This window comes from Neoarthrinium moseri (assembly GCF_022829205.1).
Source record: "Neoarthrinium moseri strain CBS 164.80 chromosome Unknown scaffold18_Wmoseri_CBS_16480, whole genome shotgun sequence".
NCBI lineage: Eukaryota > Fungi > Ascomycota > Sordariomycetes > Amphisphaeriales > Apiosporaceae > Neoarthrinium > Neoarthrinium moseri.
In genome coordinates this window covers 361523-380355 of record NW_026055132.1, presented here as the reverse complement: position 1 = coordinate 380355, position 18833 = coordinate 361523, and the positions used below count along the sequence as shown (strand labels likewise).

Here is an 18833-nt window from a genome sequence, read left to right as displayed (position 1 = left end):
ATTCACCCACTGCATCCCTCAATTTAAATTCCAATGCTCCCAATACATTGATTAACATTGGGTAATTCAAAATCAATTGAACCTTGTTTTGAAACAGAAACGATTCGAGTCTTTGCGCCGTTGGTTTGGAAATTCATAGTTGTTAAGGGTCATGCTGATCATGACTAAAAAGTGGTTTGGTTTTAGGCTACTAATAGAGTACAGAGCTGCCTTTCATAGACCCAGTTATACTATCCCCCCTGAAGCAAGGATCATTTCGTCTCTATATGCCCCAGCTCAGGCAATTCCTGAAGCGCCTTGCAAGCCGCTTCCCATGAGAGATCCTCTTCATAGAACTGACTTCGCAGATAGGCCCACGTGATCCTGAGCACAGCTTGCAGTCTCTCGGGGCTCTCATCTTGAGTCTCTCCAGCATCCCATCCGCTAATACCCCCAAACCCGTGGTGTCCGCCTTTCACCATGAATGAAGCCTTGGGGCCTGGCGAGAGACTGTAAGGGTCGGCATGCCAATCGGCGCCGCGACTTGACAGATGAGGGCTCACATCGATATCGCCCCACACGATGAGCGCAGGTTTGTCCATCTGACTGAAGTCCGGGCCGGCAAATGGGATAAGGCTCCGTCCAGACTCAGAGAGATCCGCGCCAGCGTTACCGATGCCACCGAAAACAACACCAGTTTTAATACGGTTTTCGACAAGTCGAGACACTGTGCCGTCGCGAGGGTCCGTATTGGTGGCACCGAGTAGTGCGCTCGCCGTCAGGCCGCCGAGAGAGTGCCCTATAACAGCAACTCTGTCCCTATCAAGCCGCCCACTCAGCAGCGGCACGGCCGACTCAATGGCATCGAGCTCATCCAGTACTCTGGTCATATCTCGCGCGCGGGAGTCAAGGAAAAGGTCCCGGTGGTTCTCGGCGTCCAGCTGGATTCCCAGTGACTTCGAGCTCAAATGGGTCGGTTGAATCACTGCAAATCCATGCCCAGCCAAGAAGTCTGCCAGAGGCCCGTATCCTTCTAGCGAGGAGAGGTAGTTGCTTCTGCCGTGGCCGTGGGAGAGGAGGACAATGGGGAGAGCATTGCCAGTCGGCGGGAAAGACACGCGTAGCTGCAAATCTACATGCCGATCTGAACTTGGAAGAACAACTGGGCTGAATGAAATGACGGGATTCGACTCGCTGATGGGGATTTCAGCTGCTGAGCCGACGAGAGAATGGTTGCGAAACTGCATTGTTTTTGGGTTGTGAGGTGAAATTGGGATTGGGATGTTATAATATTAGAGTAACATGAAATCTGATACAGGAAAATCAAAATAAGTGATATGAGCGAGCCGGCCAGACGTATATATACTAAGTAGTAGTCAATTACACATCCTGTCGAGAGGCTATTCAGGCCCCCCCAGTTTGCTGTTAGCCAATCAAAAAGCGATTGCCCAAAACGGCATGGACTATTCAGCTAGCATTGCGTGAGCTTTTTGACTGGTTCTACGCCTGAGATCGGAGATTGGGTGGGGCCACTCACCGGAAGGAAAGGCTTAACGCCGCCGACGGCTTACATATGGACTATTCCAATTGTCCGAATGCAGCTGTGGCCAACGGCTTTGTAACATATTCGCCCACCTTGGAAACTACAGGAGCTCACCTAACGTCCATCAATTGCATGATATCATGTATGTATCTGTGGCTCCTGGTGCAGGGAATTAATTGCCTGCTTCCTTGGGCAAACCCAAACTGAAAACCCCGAGACCAGTCGACACCGACACCGCCACTATCATCAAAACAGTCAATATTCCCTCGTTGTTGCCAGTTATAACATATCTTTCATCTCGAATATTTAAAGATTATAGCTTTCTAATTGTTATACGAAGATGTTGTATAAGACTGCAGACCATTAAACTTGCCGATGATGCAGATAGTACCAAAATTTGTCCAGAATACCGTCACAAACAGCACCCGCCTCCCCACTCTGTGTGCCACTACAAGGTCATGCCTCGCCTTGGGCCTTGGAATTTCTGCCTCCGGTAATGCCGTCCCCGTCACCCTTTTTGCCCGATACCTCTAACTCGGAGATGGGTTTCCCGCCGTCATAGGCCTCAATGACATCGACTAAGTGATCGGCAGGTACCCCGTTGAATCGCTGGTCGATCTGTTCGAGGGTGAGAGACTTGGTCTCAATGTAGGTGAAGAAAATTACGACAGCTATGAAAGTGTTCCACACAACACCCACGATATAGAATCTCCATCCAATATCTGCAAGACCGACAGGTATGACGTATTGATTGAAGAACCCGGTGGAAGAGACAAATATGCTGTAGAATGCCATACCCTTGGCCCGGATGGTAAAGTTCAGGATCTCTGCACAGTATGAGAAGGAAAGAGGCGTCCAGGTCGAAGAGTAGGCAATCTGGAACAGGAAGACCATGGCAATTATGGCGTTCTGACCAGCGACCAACCCCGTGGCTTTGGCCGTCAGACCTGCCATGGCCGCCAAGATAGCTGCGCACGCCGCCGTGCCACCCACGAGCATCGGGACACGGCCCAGTCGATCGACAAGGCAAATACCTGTGAGCGCGGCGGCGAAGGCTACCGCGTATTGGCCAAGGTTTATGGCAAATTGCTCCTTTTCCGAGGTTACGTTAGCTAGCTTCAGAACACTGCTGAGATAGAATGTAATGATGCTGGAGCCGACAGTTTGCTCGAATACCCCCAGGGTAATCAAGATAAAACCTCGGTACAGGTTTGCCTTTGAACTCTTGAAATCTTTCCACCACGACCTGAACGAAGTATACTGATTCTCTTGCTCAAATTGAATGGTCTCTTTGATCTCGCGGAACTCGCCAACAACCAGTGGGTCATTTTCGTCGCCACCGCCGTGAAAACGGGCCAAGACGGCGAGCGCCTCGGCTTCGCGACCTCGTGAGATCATCCATCGTGGCGACTCCGGGATGAATGGCAGAGTGGCAATGCACCCAAGGGCAGGTCCGGCCATGGCGATACAGATGATGCGCCAGCTCCAGTCGCCACCAACACCCCGTGCTGCGTAGCCTACGGCGGAGGATATTATGGCACCCAAGAGCCAGCAAGTCCAGTACAAGCCGCCGACCAAGCCACGCTTGCCCGGTGGCGCAAGTTCGGCGAGGTAGGTAGGAACGGCGGCGATGTCGACCGACTTTGCGATCCCGACTAGGATGCGGCCGACAAAGAACTGAGGCAGCGTGGTTGACGTGGCATGGATAGCTGTGGCAATCAGGACGATGACTGCAGCGGCCAAGATACCTCCCTTTCGACCCCAGCGATCAACAATGTGGCCAGCAAAGAAGCCACCTGCGATTCCGCCTAAGTTCTGAACGGCGGTCAAGAGCCCCTTCATATGCGCATCTATGCCGAATTTAATCTGAAACGAGCTCTGTTGCTTGTGTGTAAGTCCTACTGTCAAGCGGGCTCATCCGTGGCTAGAATGACATACCAAGATATTGATAGAAGACATCATACTGGAGTCATAACCGACACTGGCGCAGTTCAAGGCTGCGACCAGGCAGATGATAAACATGGCGCGGCTGAAGCCAGCCATGGTGACTCAAGGTTGGATTTAGTGGCAGTGGTATCAACGAGGGTGTGCTAGAGGCTATATGTAGACAAGTAAAGAAGGGAGGATCGAGGATTGCTAGTGTCCCAGTAAGAGGTGTGTCGACAGTCCCCGAGATTATAAACTTGGCCATCTAGCAGTAGCGCCTGGCAATCGACGCAATATTGATGTCTCAAGAGATAAGCCTCGGATCCGGGGCCCTGTCTTCCCTTGCCATTCAATACACCGGAGTGGTCTTCATGCTACTTGTGACTTGGCATTGGGAGCAGCCATTCGCCTAGAGGCCAAAAGACTACCAGTGACCACGGACCTAGTAGCCCCTGGGAATGCGGGGAATGATAGACATGACTTGCAATATACCAGTTCCCTGGGCCGACGACCGATAGCGCTAGAAGTCGGTGGAGCCGTACGCAGATAGCGGCCCCATTAATGGTTAGGCTCTACGTGTCGGGTGTAATAGCGCCAATCATGTCGGACAGGCCGACGAAGCATTAAGAGGTTCACCAGGCATAAATGAACCATGTTTCTATACCCCTCTGAAGGCTTCGGGAGTGCATTGCTACAGATTTGTCCCGGTAATACACCAGAGTCGATCACCCTCCTCCAACTTACCAGCCTGACTCCTTCTGAAAATCCAAGCAGTGCCAATTGTGATACCATGCCGAGCACCCTGGAGAGTTGGCCAGCATGGCCTGAATTCGGGGTTCAGCTCGAGGACACCAAGCGGGATCCCTGGTTTGCGAGAGCCAAAGCCGAGATCATTTCGGAGTATGGGGAGGAAGCTATCCGGCAAGGATGGCTGAAGGCATGTAAAAGCCTGGAGGAAGTGACCCAAGAATTGGGCTCGCTTGGGACTAGCGCTATTCCCATTTTCGAGATGCACTCCATCCTGGACAATAAGGGCTTCACCGAGGAACAGAAGGACCTGATGAAGTCACGTGGCTGTTGCATCGTGAAGAGCGTGCTCTCCGAAGAGGAGGCTACTGCCAAGTACTGTGATCTGAAGGAATACATTGCGCAGAACAAGGACAGCATCATGGGCTGGCCTGCAGGTTCGCCATCCATCTTCAACCTGTATAACTCGAGTACCCAAGTATCGGTGCGAACGCATCCCAATCAAATTCTCCTCCAGAAAATACTTAACTCACTCTACCACGACACCACAGCGCAAACCAGCCCGGAACCTTTAAGCTACACAGACGCTGCTCGCGTTCGGCCGCCGGGACAGGAGTTCCTTGGCCTTGGGCCACATATTGATGCAGGAAGTCTAGCCCGTTGGGCGGACTACGCCTATCGCAAGGCCTACCACCATGTGTTTTCCGGATTCCCTGAAAAACATGATGTCTATGATCTCGGATCCCGCAAGGACGCCAACCAGCATAAGTTCCCGGCCCGCGCACATTCCTGTGTATTCCGGTCCTTCCAGGGCTGGACTGCGCTGACGCCAGCGTCACCATCATGCGGCACACTCATGCTGTATCCTAACGTCTCTAACGTTATCGCGTACGTGCTGCTCCGACCTTTCTTCGCCCCGCCAGCCGACGAGAAAGATGTCATGGATGCGAGCAAGTGGACATTCGACCCCACCTTGGACTACTTTCCTGGCACGATGGTGGACCAGAGCCAGAGACTAAGCATCTCATCACACCCTCATCTCCGTCTTCAAGATACCTTGATATACATCCCCAAGATCAACCCCGGAGACACGGTTTGGTGGCACACTGATGTAGGTGGTCTATATGCCCCCCAGGTCTCCCCGCTCTAGCTATTCGTCCATAAGAGCTTACATTTCTTCATCGCTAGATGTGTCACGCCGTCGATCCGATGCACAACGGAACCATAGATGCTAGCGTGGTTTACGTACCAGCCTGCCCTACCACCAACATCAACAAAGGCTACGTAAAAAGGCAGCTCGAAAACGCGCTGAATGGGTTACCCCCTCCTGATAGGATTGGCGTGGAGCTGGACGAAAGAAAACTGAATGGTTACAAGGGCTTTGACGACGTGTCGGAAGAGGGCAAGGCCGCATTGGGCTTTGCTTTGTTATAGTTTGAATACACTAGACTGTACTTAGCTCTGCTGGAACTCTTGCAAGATATGTATTGTGCATAATTGAAAGAACAGCATTCCTTGATATGATTCAAACAGTTGCACTCCTCAGCCCTTGGGTGGACTCTGAATTATACTCCAGCCATTCGTGTCTGATCAGGTTGGCATGGACTTCTCTCAATACGCAATTACCAAGCAGTTTTGACTTGCTTCTCGACTCAAGTACTGGAACTCATATTCGTGGTAAGAACTGAGCTGGGGCCGATATATGATGCCATGATATTATGGCGATTTATTGGGTTCACAGGAGATCAGAAGTGGAACCTCACAGGGTCCAATATATATGCTTCCTATTGTCTCCTTACTTGTGAGAGGGACAAGTATGTATAAACCACGTAAATGAGACATATCCATGTCTAAATGCTCCAGCAATCTCAGAATATTTTTTCATCTTGACACTGATCTTGAACATCACAAGAACTGCACAGATATCTGCATTATTATCTTCGATTCATCTTTTTGACAACTATACTTATGTCTCTGTACCTTGCGAAGGTGAAGAAAATAACTTCCTTCTTAAGAGTTCATCACTCTTTATAGTGATCTTTCGTCCTCTCATTGGCCTGATGCAAGCACTCGGTCATCATTGCCTCGTCACGAGGAATTAATTTGACTTTGAACTCCCTCGGTATAGCTACCAATGCCGTCTTGAACTGATTATAGTCTACATAATCAGTATTCGGTGGCTCGGTCTCGCTAGCCACAATCTTGTACGACGACAGCAGGCGGATGAGAGCAGCGTTCAAGAGACGGCTGGCTATGTATTGGCCCGAGCATGCGCGAGACCCTGTGCCGAAGCTAAGATGAGGTAGGCCTTGAATTTCGGCCTCCACAGGGGGCTCGACGCTAGACAGCCACCGCTCAGGGTCAAACTTTCCGCCGTCCTTGCCAAAATGATCGGTATCTGCGAAGCAAGGTTAGAATAATAGGCGTCGTCGATCTTGAACGAAGGAAGGGTGCATTAATATTCCTTACCGTGATTGCCAGCCTGTGCATTGATCAGGATCATCGTTTTGGGCGGAATAATCGCACCGTTCCAATTGACTTCCGTGACTGTCTTTCTGGGCAGACTCATAGCACTGACCGTATAATACCGACCGGCCTCTTTGATAATGGCGTTTACGTATGGCACCTTCTCTTCCGTAAAGCTTTGTTGCCAAGCGTTGCGGATATCGGGATAGTGGCGCTTGATGTCCTCATACGCGCGATCCTGCCAGATCTGGCCCTCGGGGGTGGAGAGCGACCCGATGCAGGAGGTCAACGTCCCGGGGATGGTTTCGAACCCACCCGAAACGAGAGATAAGCAGATGGAAGAAACTTCAACGCCTGTCAGCTTGGTCTCCTGGTCCTTGAGTATGGCGGCCGAGATGCACGGCTTGTCGGTGCCTTCCTTGATCATGTCGCGGACCTTATTGAGGAGGTGGTCCAGATACTTGTCGCGTCTGTCACGCAGCTCCTTACTGCGTGCATTCTTCTCGTTGTTGGGCAAGTACCGGAGGATCGGAACGTAATCCTGGAGATTCTCAGAAGCACTACGTAAGAGAGAAATTGCTGAACCGACGTGTAAAATCTCACGCAGTAAGTCGTCATAGACAGCGTCCATCCGGATGCCGTAGCAGAGGGTCAGTGTTGTGTTAAGCGCGTATCGTTGAATGTACGGGCGCACATCGAGTTCCAACTCTCCATTCCGACTGTCCTTATGTATATCTCGCAAGATACAGTAGCTCTCAAGATCGAACATGGGGTGGTAGTTGCGCAATGCAGGGCGACCAAGCGCTGTGCCTGCAGCCTTGCGCTTCTTTTTGCAGGACTCGTCCCAGGGCGATGATCCTATCGTGAACCCCTGTGTGCTGCTAATAACGCCGTGGAAGGTATACAGTTTGGGACGGTCAATGACGGCATTCTGATTACCCAGTAGCATCTTCTTGCAGTCCTCAAAGGAGTTTACCACAACCGCCCGAGTGTTTCCAAGCTTGATTTGGAAGACGGACTGGTTATACTGCCGCCACCATTTCTCGCAGACAGTGGCATGGTCCTCCCCAAGCTTGAGCAGATGTCCAAAGATGGGAGATGCGCCCGGAATCTCGGGCAGCCCTTTGATGTATGGAATATCAGTAGCGAACGCAACCTGGATGGAGTCAGCATAATGGCTATGACAATACGTCTTGTGGGGGTATCTCTCACATGGTAAATTGTTGCGGTGATGAGCACAGCTGCAATAGCGATCACGACTGGTATCAAACCCTGTGTGTCCTGGGCTCTTTGCGCCCAGGCAAGGAGGGGTAGCATGTACGCGTCTTTGGGCATTGCGTTTGGGGTTGATACGGGGCCGTGACTGACGACAGCGAGGCCACTACGAAGTTGAACGTTCTGACCTTACTTGTCAACAAGCTCGGCCACAGTTTGAATCCCTTTCCGTGGTCTAGAAGTATATTTTAATATACGTAATGGTTAAATCGATGGCATGTGGTAGGTGTCTAGTCCTAACATCATCCGCGCGCGAGATACTCGGCTGCGATTCAAAGTCGGTCGGTCGGTCCAACCGACACTTTGATAATAGGAAAACTAGCCAAGGCGTGTGCAACTGCATGTCGCAATCGGTTCGGCCGACAGCAGCTAGCATCACTGCGCTATATCGTAAAAATCTGTCCTAAAATTCCGAGCTAGGTGGCCGGGGCTCTTGTGCCTCCTTATCTCCGGGATCTTATAATCGCTCCAGATGCGTCGGCTTGAGTCCGAAGCATTTGGACGGGGCAAGGGAGGTAAGCCGCAACTCTGTTACTTCGTGAGTTCTCTGCTGTGGAGGAACATGTAACGCAAAGGTCTGGAAAGTTCATGGTTTATTATGATCCCTGTATCTTTTATGGCCAAAATAATCCCGAACCTTACAATTTTGCGACAGCCTTTACACCATAGGACACTCGAAAGTACTCCACAGAGCCTGTCGCTATCAAAGAATGTAACCAGCGTCGACAACAATGTTGACTCCTGTCATGCTTTTGGATTTAGCAAGGGTTAAGACTTGCTGGGCTACGTCCTAGGCGGGCAGATAGATTAGCGATTGGAGCTTTAGTCCGCGGGCTCAAATTTTGTACCTCTGCTGTACAAACCGTTTTAGTTTGGTCTTTTGTCTATGAGCCTCTTGAGCCGCGGGAGGGAATCGTTCAGCCCATTCCTTGACGAACGTGTCAGCAAGATGAGACTAAAAGCCCTGTCTTTCAGAATCGAGGGACGAAGAACGGCGCTACCTACCGTCTGTAAAAGACCTGGCGAGACACTGTTCACTCTGATTTTGGGTCCCGCCATGCATGCAAGTCCTCTTATCATGTGTAACTGTGCGGCTTTGGTGACGGAATATGCCTATGAGAGTATTCTAGTCGGTTATCAGCCTGGGATGAGCTAGGTGCTTACCAGAGAACTCCCATTATGTCCCATACCCGACACAGAGGCTGTGCTAATAAAGCATCCCTCCGTAGCATCCAATTGTGCTCTTGCAGCATATAACAGCCAAAGATGCGACTTTACATTCATCTTGAAGGCCCTATCCCACTCTTCCTCGATCATGTTGTCCTCGATGCTCTCCATGTCCCGAGGTTTCGTCCACCCGCCGTTAGAGAAGACCACATCTAGGCGACCCATCTTCAAGTAGGCTTGGGTAACCAGTCTCTCAACATCACCACGGGACTCCAAATCGGCCTGTACGCAGATGTGTGTGTCATTCGTGGCATGGGATTGCCTTGGCAGATTACTGAGAAGTCTTGCGGCCTTGTCGGCGCTCGAACGATAATTGATGACAACTCGGAATCCGTTCTCCGCGAAGCAATGCGCGACCGCAGCCCCGAGACCTGCCGAACCGGCAGTGACGAGGATCACTGGTGGTGAAGACATCTTGGAAACATATGAGAATTTGTTGTAACATCAATTGCATTATCCGACCCTGCAGGGTGCCAGCGTTTATCCCCTATTCGGCCCCGACGAAATTGATTGCGGTTGGGGCGTTCAGAGTCAATAACTGAAGCATAGTGAGCTAGCGGCCCCTCCGACGCCTAGCGGATTCCCTGAACGGTGCGGCCAAGGGCGGGGGTAGAAAGGTGGTACTGAAGCATTTTAGCGGGAGCAGACCTTGATAAGGAACATAATCAATGAACGTAACATAGCTAGGTCCGCAGGCAAATCACGGGCTAAGCTCGACACCGAGACAGACTTGACAAGATCTATCCCCGATGCGAAGACCCGATGCCCATCTGAGTCCGAACCTTCTAACGATTCACGAAAGATGGCGTCCCTACGGATTAATGAGCTTTTCGGGGTGAAGGGTCGTATAGCGTTGGTCACAGGAGGGAGCAGCGGATTAGGGCTCATGATTTGTATGGTAAGTCGATTACTGGGATAGGCCAAGCAGCTCTTTGAGAAATTTGACATGTGAACCGTTCTTGGTCATAGGGTCTGGTCTCCAACGGTGCTAAGGTTTACCTCGTTGCTTTACCATCGGATCCAATCGCCGAGAAAGTACATGAATTGAATGAAATTGGTGCATCGACAGGAGGCAGCGCCGAAGGGTAACTTATGCCACAAATCCCTATATAGTTTCTTGAGAGCATATTGAAGACAAGCTTCTGACACAGAACAGAATTCCCTGCGACCTCTCTTCCAAAGACGCCATTGGTAATCTGGCTAGGACTGTAAGCCAAAAGGAAAAGCATCTAGATCTGCTCGTGTCTAATGCCGGCATCCGACGTGATCCCCCATTGTCTTGTGATGTTTTGACAGCGTCACTTGACGAGCTTGCAGGTTCCATGTGGTCTTCTACAGCTTCCGACTGGGATGATACGTTCCGTATCAACACGACAGCGCATTATTACCTAGCGGTTGCCTTTTCACCGCTGCTGGCTGCCGCCTCGCAGCTTTCTATTGGCAATGGAATGCTGGGGAAGAGTGAGGGTCGGGGTGTTATCATTGTGACAAGCTCTTGTGCTAGCATGCACAACGCGACAAATATCGACCTGACGAGTTATGCCACCAGCAAGGCCGCCACTGACCATCTCGTCAAGCTACTTGCTGCAAAATTCAGCAGGTTTTATGTTCGTGTCGTGGGCATCAATCCCGGATGTAAGTCTTCCTCCTGCCCTATGCCAAGTCTGAAACACGAATGGAACAGAGGCTAACCGGGCGAAGTTGTGCCCAGCAACATGAACCCAGTTGGTGAAGATGGAAATATGTTTAGTAATCTATTCGATCAAGTCCCGGCTAAACGGGCAGGAGATGCGCACGATATAGCTGGAGCAGTGCTTTATCTTGCAAGCAAAGCTGCGGTAAACACACCGAATCCCTCCCTAAAGCCTATCAGAACCAATCCAACTTAGAAATATTTCCTTCGTTTGTTTTGTTTTATTCTAATTTGTACATCCACTGACATTACATAGTCCTATATCGATGGTGTTTCTCTGTGTATTGATGGTGGGAGGGTTCTCTTTGCAAACGGGCAGCAATAGCAGGCATAGCCTAGAGCCAGGATGGAATTATTGTTTGATAGGACAATTAATCTATTGACAGTCTGGGAACTTGCAATCCGAACATGATCATTTCCTCCACATCAGAAAACATCGCTTGAAAATGATGAGCGTAGTACCTTCCTACTGTTGGCATATTGAATAATGCCAAGAAGTGAAATTGATTCGATGTGTTATGAGGCTTTATTAAATGTAACTATTGCAACATATCAAGGCTAGAATCAATGGTCGCAGTGTGGTGGCTCGACGAACAGACACATAGGTGGGCCTATCTTCCTTTGGCGCCTGATATGATGATATGGAAGATGAGATACTAGTCCGTAATTGGTATCGGCGAACCCGATGCTGGAGCGACCCTATATATTGTCACATCACGATCCAGGAAGACAATTACCTCCTAGACCCATCGACCTACATCTACCCTAGGTTTTCCAACCTTGCCTGCTAGACTAATTGATTCATCCCGATCGGTGCTGCATGGCACGTGATCGACCAAAATGTCCATCATTGCGCTTACAGAGGATCCAGAGTAAGCCTCACTATTATTGTCTTTTTACTAAATTTCTCGGATATAATATTGATGTAAGACCAAAGCAGTTGCCGAATGAATATTGAGGATTTGTATCAGCTATCAGCACAACTTGGGTTCAAGATAGAGCCGCACGATGCCAAGGATTATCTGCTGCTGCTGAGATCTTTCGCGGCCGTCATGCAGCAGGTGAAAGATGGCTCTGACTACATCCATCCCGCCCTCCAACCGCACCCTTGTATTGGCGTGCGAGACTTCTGGTCTCCAGAGCCCGGGCAGAACCCATTCAATGCTTGGAGCCATCGATGCGAGCTGAAGTCGGCCAGTCCCGTCAACAATCTGCTCCAAGGACGCACAGTAACAATCAAGGACAACATAGCGATTGGCGGACTACCCACCACGATGGGTACGTCTCCGCATATCCTAAGGCGCAGCGGTGTTTTGCCTAGGTCTTCGATTGACGCTACCGTGGTATCTCGCATTCTGGCTGCTGGCGGCGTTGTGAAAGGATCTTCAACGTGTGAGAGCTTCTGCGCTTCCCCGTTAGCCTTCACGTCCGGAATAGGTCCAGTGCATAATCCCCTCCTTCACGGGTTCACGACAGGCGGAAGCAGCAGTGGTTCATGTGCCCTGGTGGCTGCGTGTGCTCTGAGAAAGTGTAGAAATGATAGTCAGAACCTCCACCTAGGAGCCGTGGCCGAGGTAGCAGTGGGAAGCGATCAAGCCGGCTCCGTAAGGATCCCAGCATCTTACACCGGGCTTTACGGGCTCAAGCCGACGTTCGGTCTCATCCCTTATACAGGTGCTGCATCTATGACACCCATGATTGACCATCTTGGGCCCATTGCGTCGAGTCTTGAAGACATCGCAGTATTGTTGAAAGTTATGTCTGGTTATGATGGACTGGACCCTCGGATGACACCCGAATCGCCGCTCTTGGACCAGGTTGAAGACTATCCCGACATACTAAAAGATGCGAGGCAAAAGCTCTCGAGCAACGACGCCAGCAAGTTAAATGAGACTAAGACTTTGCGTGTTGGTCTGTTGGAAGAATCTTTTTTCGTCTCAGGAGTCTCGCCTGAGGTAAGAGAGACAGTTCGAGATGCAGCAAAATTGTTTTTCACCTCAGCTGGCGCCGAGGTAGTCAACATCTCTGTGCCTATGCATAAGGAAGGCGCTGTCATTTGGACGGCCGCCACACGCCCTTCCATGTCAGACTGGCTGTGCCAGGGTCGCAGTACAGGCCATCTTTCGTTCCCACCAGCTCACATGGGCATGGAATGGCCTCCAACACAAGAAGTCTATGAACGACTAACAGCGTTGAACCCAGCTGTGGTGAACATTATGCTAAGCAAGTTGCTCTCAGACCGAGAGTTTGGCCCAAGTGTTGAAGCAAAGGCTCATCGGAAGGTATACGAGCTGCGGGCCGCATACGATGCTGCGCTGGATGAGGTGGATGTCCTGATCACGCCCTGCGCGCCGACGGTCGCGATGCCTCATCCGAAACTCAAAACAGAGGACGGAAGCAGTTCTACGATACTAGAGAAGCTGAAAACAGCGGTTGGTGTGACGACCAATACTTGCCCATTCAACGTGACGGGTCATCCGGCTATATCTGTGCCTTGTGGCACTGCGGCAGCCGCTGATCACCCTGACATTCAACTGCCGATCGGTATGCAGATCATAGGACGGAGGTGGCACGATGCGGATATTCTCGTGGCGGCGGCTATGTTCGAAGAAGGTCAACGGAAATCGAAAGAACATACTGCTGAAGGTCTGAAAACGTCCGGTGACCAAGAGTAAAATCTCGTTCGCTTTCTTGTTGCTGCTAGTGCCTAGTGGGGTCACTTCCGGAAAAGAAAAGGGCAGTGTGGGGGACAAATTTGTATTCCTAACTGAGTGTCAGAAGAAATAATGCTATTTTCTGGTCCATCCAGAGATTGTCCACCTTGTTAGCCCCTGCGCCAGCTATATGCCCCCAGACTGAAGGGATGACCTCCAGCACCGCGTTGGGGATCATCTCGCACTCCTTCGCACTGGCCTCCCACCGGAAATACTGGTCGCTGCGGCATGGCATCAATAGCACCCGCGCCTTGATTTTGAGCAGTGTATCTTGAAGCGAAGCCGCGCTTTCCGACTTCAACCTAGTCACATCTCCTCTTTGCCACATTCCCAGTTTCGCCAACAGATCGTCTGGATGCCAGCTCAAATAATTTGCACCCGATACAGCCTTGTCCCAAGATTCGAGACTATCGTAGCCCAGCGACTTGTAAAGCTCTTGGTCAAACCATTCGGCACTGGTCAGCCAGGCAGAATATGCCTTTCCAAACGCTTGTAGGCCCTTGTTTGGTCTGGCATCATCAGAAACTAACATAGAATTTCCTCGTCTATAGTCGACAGAATTAAGAAGTGCAGTCTTGGGCCCTTCGAGGAACTGATAGTTATGCCGGCTAGTACGCGCTGACGAGCAGATGATGACAGCAGCGGACATGAAATCAGGATACATAAGCAGCCAATGATATGTACACTGCCCGCCCATCGAGAAGCCTAACATGATGTTGACTGATTTCAAACCGAGCTTAAGAGTGAGAAGCTCGTGCTGAGCACGGACACAGTCTTCGTAGTGTAATGTTGCACCAGGAAAGTCGGCATCATTGGATGGACTTGAAGACTCTCCATTTCCAAACAAGGCCACAACAATCACTCGGTGGTCGTGTAGCGCCCCGCTGGTGAAGTTCAGAGTCGTGTGGAGGCGTCCACGGAAACATGTGAATACGACCGCAACTTTGGAAGAGCTCGGGTTAAGGTCGAGATAAGCCACCCGGGTAACAGACAGGCGGGTGCCATCGTGGAACGCAAAGTTGGGGACATGATAGTATTGAATGTCTGGGAGGGAGCTCTTGGAAGTCGTCATATCTGCCAGGAGCGTGGTTGATGTCGATAAACACGAAGTCTATGTAGTACTTGCAGTACCTTACGGTGGTGGGTTGCGATTTTCTCGGCGGGCAGCAGCTTCCACAAATGAGCCGCTAGTATTCTGATGGAGAGTGCAGGTCTGAGGCGTCGTTAGTGTGATGGTGATTTAGTCGCATGTTGGCAGCTCGGCATTACTAACATAGTATATTACGGCATCTACGTCGAGTCTAGCCCGCACCGAATGCGCCCGTAAAATGGTCCGCCAAGTATTTGCCCAAGCTACAGCAAGGGTGATATCAAGTCTGGGATAATGTGGTCATCTGACAGTGTCAAAGATCTGCGACTGAGCAAGCAGGCAGGGCAGCCGATCTTGACTGAGTGCTCAAAGTGGGTCTGTCGGGGGGTCCGACGCAGATATCACGGTCTCCACAATAGTCGAATGGCCCGAACGAGGCAGAAAATACTCGTACCCAGAGTATAACATGTGTTCGGAAAAGGGGGGATACTGACTAGCTATAATTAGAGGGATACGGAAGGACGTGATGTGAGAGCCATGCGACATTTTGCTAGTGACCACTGTATCGCGGCCGAGCCAACTTGCTTTCTCCATCAACCATCCCCACCACCATGTCTCCCAACGGAACAGCATTTGTCTACAACCCGGACTCGCCTGAGCCCGCGACGAGATATGCGCACGCCCGGGTTGCCCCGGCATCGGCCCATCGAACCATCTACGTCTCGGGCATTGCCTGCGTACAGCCAGACGGGACGTACGCGGGCGTAACCGAGAAGGCCGACGGAACGCACGAACTCGATGTGCGAGCCCAGACAGCAGCAGTTCTCAGAAGAATCGACGACATCATCAAGCAGGCGAGCGGCGGCAAGGGTGGAATCGAGAACGTGATCGATTCGGTCGTTTACCTTACCGACATGAAGAGCCAGTATGCCGGTATGAACGAGGAGTGGAACAAGGTCTTCAAAACCCGTGCCGTGGCGCCAGCAAGGGCCACGATTGGTGTCAATGAGTTGCCGGATCCAAGATTTATCGTAGAGGTCAAGGCAACTGCCGTAGTGGAGATGTGAGATGTGAGGTCATATGGAATCTGGGGGCCCTGTTCCTCTGTACACTATTCTTTTTCTCCCTCCTTTTTTCCCCCCAAATGAGATCCAGAGAAGTCAATGTGGGATCTAAAAGCGTAGTGTATGTGGCGTGGACATCAATCCTTCCAGTAGCCCATTGTGACCTGCTGTCGGCAACCATTCCGCTACTTGCAGCATCTTCCCGGGAGTATCCCTGTTGTTCCGGGTCCTTGGGATGGCGGGGTTCGCTAGATTCGTGCTACTGTACTATCGACTGTTGACTAAGTAGATAAACCCTGATTCCACTCCTGCTTGTCTGACTTTGTATCGTGAATGCCCCAGGCCACTGTTGTTCACAAGAATCACCTCGTCGTAATCGCCTTCCGGGCCTGTTGGATGTCAGCGCTCCTTATACCACCCGCCGCTCGAGCTCGGGCATCATGTGCTCGTTGTTATCGGCGGAAGAAGCGATGTGACCGGACTTTGCCAAGATGTACCAACTGCGACGCGGCTCGCGTGACTTGCAGTTTTATGTCAGACCACGACCAGAATGCTACTTACCCTATCGCGTAGGTTTCCCCTGTCCTGGGCCTCCTTGCTTTCGTAGTCGTCGGGCCAGTGCTAAACGGCCAAACGCAGATTCGTACGCGGCCTAGAAGGTAGGATACGCGATCCGGAGGGGAGACTAGCCGCATCGGCCACCAGCCCGGCTTCACGGATTGCTCCCTCGTCTTCTGCCATCGCGGGCAACGTTGAGGGCACGGCAGGAGATGCGGTTATGCCAGAAGCGCCACCTATGGGGTTTGCAACCACGCCTCTGGGAGGCCCGGCGGCTCCTGAACGTCAGCATCTGGGAGAGCGTCAGGATGAGCCGGCAGCCGACCTGCCGCCGCGTTCTGGACCTACCACTCCGTCGCAATGCCCGGCTGGCTATCAAACCCATTGCCAGCCCCAGCCCCAGCCCCGTGCTCACGGAATGCCTGGGTCTTTTGTGGAGCAGCTCAAGATCATCTCGCTCGAGGCCACAGCGGAGCGACACTTGGGCTCCTCCTCTGGGCTGTCTTTTGCGCGTCTCACGCATATGGTGCTCCGGCGATTGACACCCGACAAGGCAGACTTTGTGTTCGGCACTGGAGGAGACGAGGAGGAGGAGGATGAAGAAAGAATGGGCGAGTTTCGTCCTTCAAGTCAGTCTCAGCAGTCCAGCAATCTCGACCCACAGCTACAAACTGTGGACAGCGGCTTCGGGTCGGGAATGGGTGCCGGCTTGAACATCAACATGAATACCGACTTCACACACCCATCTCCATCCTTTTTCTTCAGTGATGCTCATTTCCCATTTGACTTGAACCTCCAGAGTCCAGGCTCTTCTGGACCAGCATTATTCGGTAGTATTGCGTTACATGATATCATGGATGATTCTGCAGGCGCCGTAGAAGGTCTCAGTCTCCCGGCGGACTCCGCTCACGTGGACTCGCTGGTGGATTTTTACTTTGCTCATTCCCACACGCTGTACCCTATCGTGCGGCGGTCTGAGATCATGTCACTCCTAGGTGATGCCCGCGCCGCAGCAATCGGCGGCGCAATTGCGCCTTCGCCGCCAGATCTATTCAAAGTATGGATGGTACTTGCTATTGGGTCAACGGCGTACTGTTCAGTCACTCTTGAAGATGAGTCGGAGTCAATGTTATACTACAATAAGGCTCTAACATATTTTGAGGCTGCCCTCGCGTATGGGGATACGGTGCGTGTTTCCTTATATTGTTTGTCAGGGTTGCGTTCACTGACTCGTCTGATCACATTGTCTACTCTATAGGCAGCACTAGAAGTTCTCACTCTCCAGGTGTCCTATTCGTTCTTCAACCAACTTGGCCCCAGTAAGTGGCTTGTACAAGACCAGAAATAAAAATTTTAATGACATTTGTGTAGATACTTGGTTCCTTGTGGGAATGGCCGCTCGAATAGCAATCGGTATGGGCATTCACTCGTCGTCGACTTATAAGGCTTTCACCGTAGACGAAGCAGAGCGTCGCAAGCGACTATTCTTCTCTATATACATGATGGACCGGTATGTCCCAATTCCCAGTTAACCTTTGAGCGGCATCTTGGATCGTTCACATGCGTCATGATTGACCCGGAATAGCGTTGTTTCAGTAGCACTTGGCAGGCCTTTTGCCTTACACGACGACGACATTGATGTTTCTGTGAGCTCACTACTCCTGTTTCCATCGAGCAGAGAGACCATGAAGCTGACATTCTCCTGTTAGCCCTTCGCAGACGTTGACGACGATGATATTACGCCCACCGGTATCCGGCCACGTCAAAGTCTCCAACTTTCACTGATGGCTGTGCCATTGCACATTCTCGCTTTGCGTCGCATAGCAAGCAAGATTGCTTCGCAGGTGTATTCTCCTCGGTTGTCTAGCTCACCCCCTAGCCCTTTAGAATGCGAAGCGACAGTCCGCACCCTGCACGAAGAACTGATCAGCTGGCGACGCAATATGCCTTTTCCCCTACCGACTGGGTCGGCCAGCTTCGCCCGCGTGCCTCATTTAAGCAATAGCTGGTACGACTTCAACTACTACACTCATGTAGCAATGCTCTACCGTCCTTCACCTCTCTTGCCGACGCCGTCACAGGAGCGAGTCCATACGCTACACGAAGCTACATCGATGGCCCTGAGAACGGCCATGAGTATGCACATGCAGCACCGGCTGGCGTACAACTGGCTTAATTTCCTTGGAGTGTACACGGCGACGCTGTCCCTGATATACAGCATCACGGCGCAACCGGACGATCTAGCTTTGGTCATCCAGCGAACTCGCGGCTGCGACGACTTGGAAGACGCAATCAAGTTGTTCGAGACCTTGTCTGTCAAGTTTCGCCCGGCAAAGCGTGTCAGCCGCATGGTGAAGGAAATTGTGGAAAGGTATAAAACTTTGTGTATGAATAATGATCAAATGAGCGGGAACTCGTGCATATGAGCAATACCGCTGCTGGTACGAAGGCTTTGATCAATCCAGCACCTTGGGGTAGGGTTAAAGAGGAAAGTAAAGAAGAGGCCCCTCAACAGTCTAGACTCGTCACATGAGGAACATGTCAGTCACCC

At 51.4% G+C, this 18833-nt stretch overlaps 10 protein-coding genes across 10 annotated transcripts; 5 read left to right on the top strand and 5 right to left on the bottom strand.

Annotated features, from left to right (window-relative positions):
- Positions 1–251: 251 nt before the first annotated feature.
- On the bottom strand, positions 252–1226 carry JN550_005740 (uncharacterized protein; the record flags this gene model as incomplete). The annotated part of the gene is made up of 1 exon (XM_049317400.1): positions 252–1226. The coding sequence occupies one exon, from the start codon at positions 1224–1226 to the stop codon at positions 252–254; it is 975 nt and encodes a 324-aa protein (XP_049172362.1).
- A 752-nt stretch (positions 1227–1978) lies between these two features.
- Positions 1979–3565, bottom strand: JN550_005739 (uncharacterized protein; the record flags this gene model as incomplete). Its single annotated transcript, XM_049317399.1, has 2 exons — positions 1979–3400; positions 3461–3565. The coding sequence occupies 2 exons, from the start codon at positions 3563–3565 to the stop codon at positions 1979–1981; spliced, it is 1527 nt and encodes a 508-aa protein (XP_049172361.1).
- A 535-nt stretch (positions 3566–4100) lies between these two features.
- On the top strand, positions 4101–5629 carry JN550_005738 (uncharacterized protein; the record flags this gene model as incomplete). The annotated part of the gene is made up of 2 exons (XM_049317398.1): positions 4101–5306; positions 5384–5629. 2 exons carry the CDS (start codon positions 4101–4103, stop codon positions 5627–5629), a joined length of 1452 nt encoding a protein of 483 aa, XP_049172360.1.
- A 587-nt stretch (positions 5630–6216) lies between these two features.
- On the bottom strand, positions 6217–7996 carry JN550_005737 (uncharacterized protein; the record flags this gene model as incomplete). The annotated part of the gene is made up of 3 exons (XM_049317397.1): positions 6217–6593; positions 6665–7817; positions 7874–7996. The coding sequence occupies 3 exons, from the start codon at positions 7994–7996 to the stop codon at positions 6217–6219; spliced, it is 1653 nt and encodes a 550-aa protein (XP_049172359.1).
- A 643-nt stretch (positions 7997–8639) lies between these two features.
- On the bottom strand, positions 8640–9577 carry JN550_005736 (uncharacterized protein; the record flags this gene model as incomplete). Its single annotated transcript, XM_049317396.1, has 4 exons — positions 8640–8685; positions 8800–8864; positions 8942–9049; positions 9101–9577. 4 exons carry the CDS (start codon positions 9575–9577, stop codon positions 8640–8642), a joined length of 696 nt encoding a protein of 231 aa, XP_049172358.1.
- A 388-nt stretch (positions 9578–9965) lies between these two features.
- Positions 9966–11052, top strand: JN550_005735 (uncharacterized protein; the record flags this gene model as incomplete). The annotated part of the gene is made up of 4 exons (XM_049317395.1): positions 9966–10061; positions 10133–10248; positions 10320–10798; positions 10865–11052. 4 exons carry the CDS (start codon positions 9966–9968, stop codon positions 11050–11052), a joined length of 879 nt encoding a protein of 292 aa, XP_049172357.1.
- Positions 11053–11696: 644 nt separating this feature from the next.
- On the top strand, positions 11697–13531 carry JN550_005734 (uncharacterized protein; the record flags this gene model as incomplete). The annotated part of the gene is made up of 2 exons (XM_049317394.1): positions 11697–11728; positions 11797–13531. 2 exons carry the CDS (start codon positions 11697–11699, stop codon positions 13529–13531), a joined length of 1767 nt encoding a protein of 588 aa, XP_049172356.1.
- An 88-nt stretch (positions 13532–13619) lies between these two features.
- JN550_005733 (uncharacterized protein) lies at positions 13620–14642 on the bottom strand (the record flags this gene model as incomplete). The annotated part of the gene is made up of 1 exon (XM_049317393.1): positions 13620–14642. One exon carries the CDS (start codon positions 14640–14642, stop codon positions 13620–13622), a length of 1023 nt encoding a protein of 340 aa, XP_049172355.1.
- A 629-nt stretch (positions 14643–15271) lies between these two features.
- On the top strand, positions 15272–15727 carry JN550_005732 (uncharacterized protein; the record flags this gene model as incomplete). The annotated part of the gene is made up of 1 exon (XM_049317392.1): positions 15272–15727. One exon carries the CDS (start codon positions 15272–15274, stop codon positions 15725–15727), a length of 456 nt encoding a protein of 151 aa, XP_049172354.1.
- A 528-nt stretch (positions 15728–16255) lies between these two features.
- Positions 16256–18708, top strand: JN550_005731 (uncharacterized protein; the record flags this gene model as incomplete). The annotated part of the gene is made up of 6 exons (XM_049317390.1): positions 16256–16293; positions 16364–17468; positions 17541–17601; positions 17654–17792; positions 17868–17928; positions 17992–18708. The coding sequence occupies 6 exons, from the start codon at positions 16256–16258 to the stop codon at positions 18706–18708; spliced, it is 2121 nt and encodes a 706-aa protein (XP_049172353.1).
- Between the last annotated feature and the right edge of the window lie 125 nt (positions 18709–18833).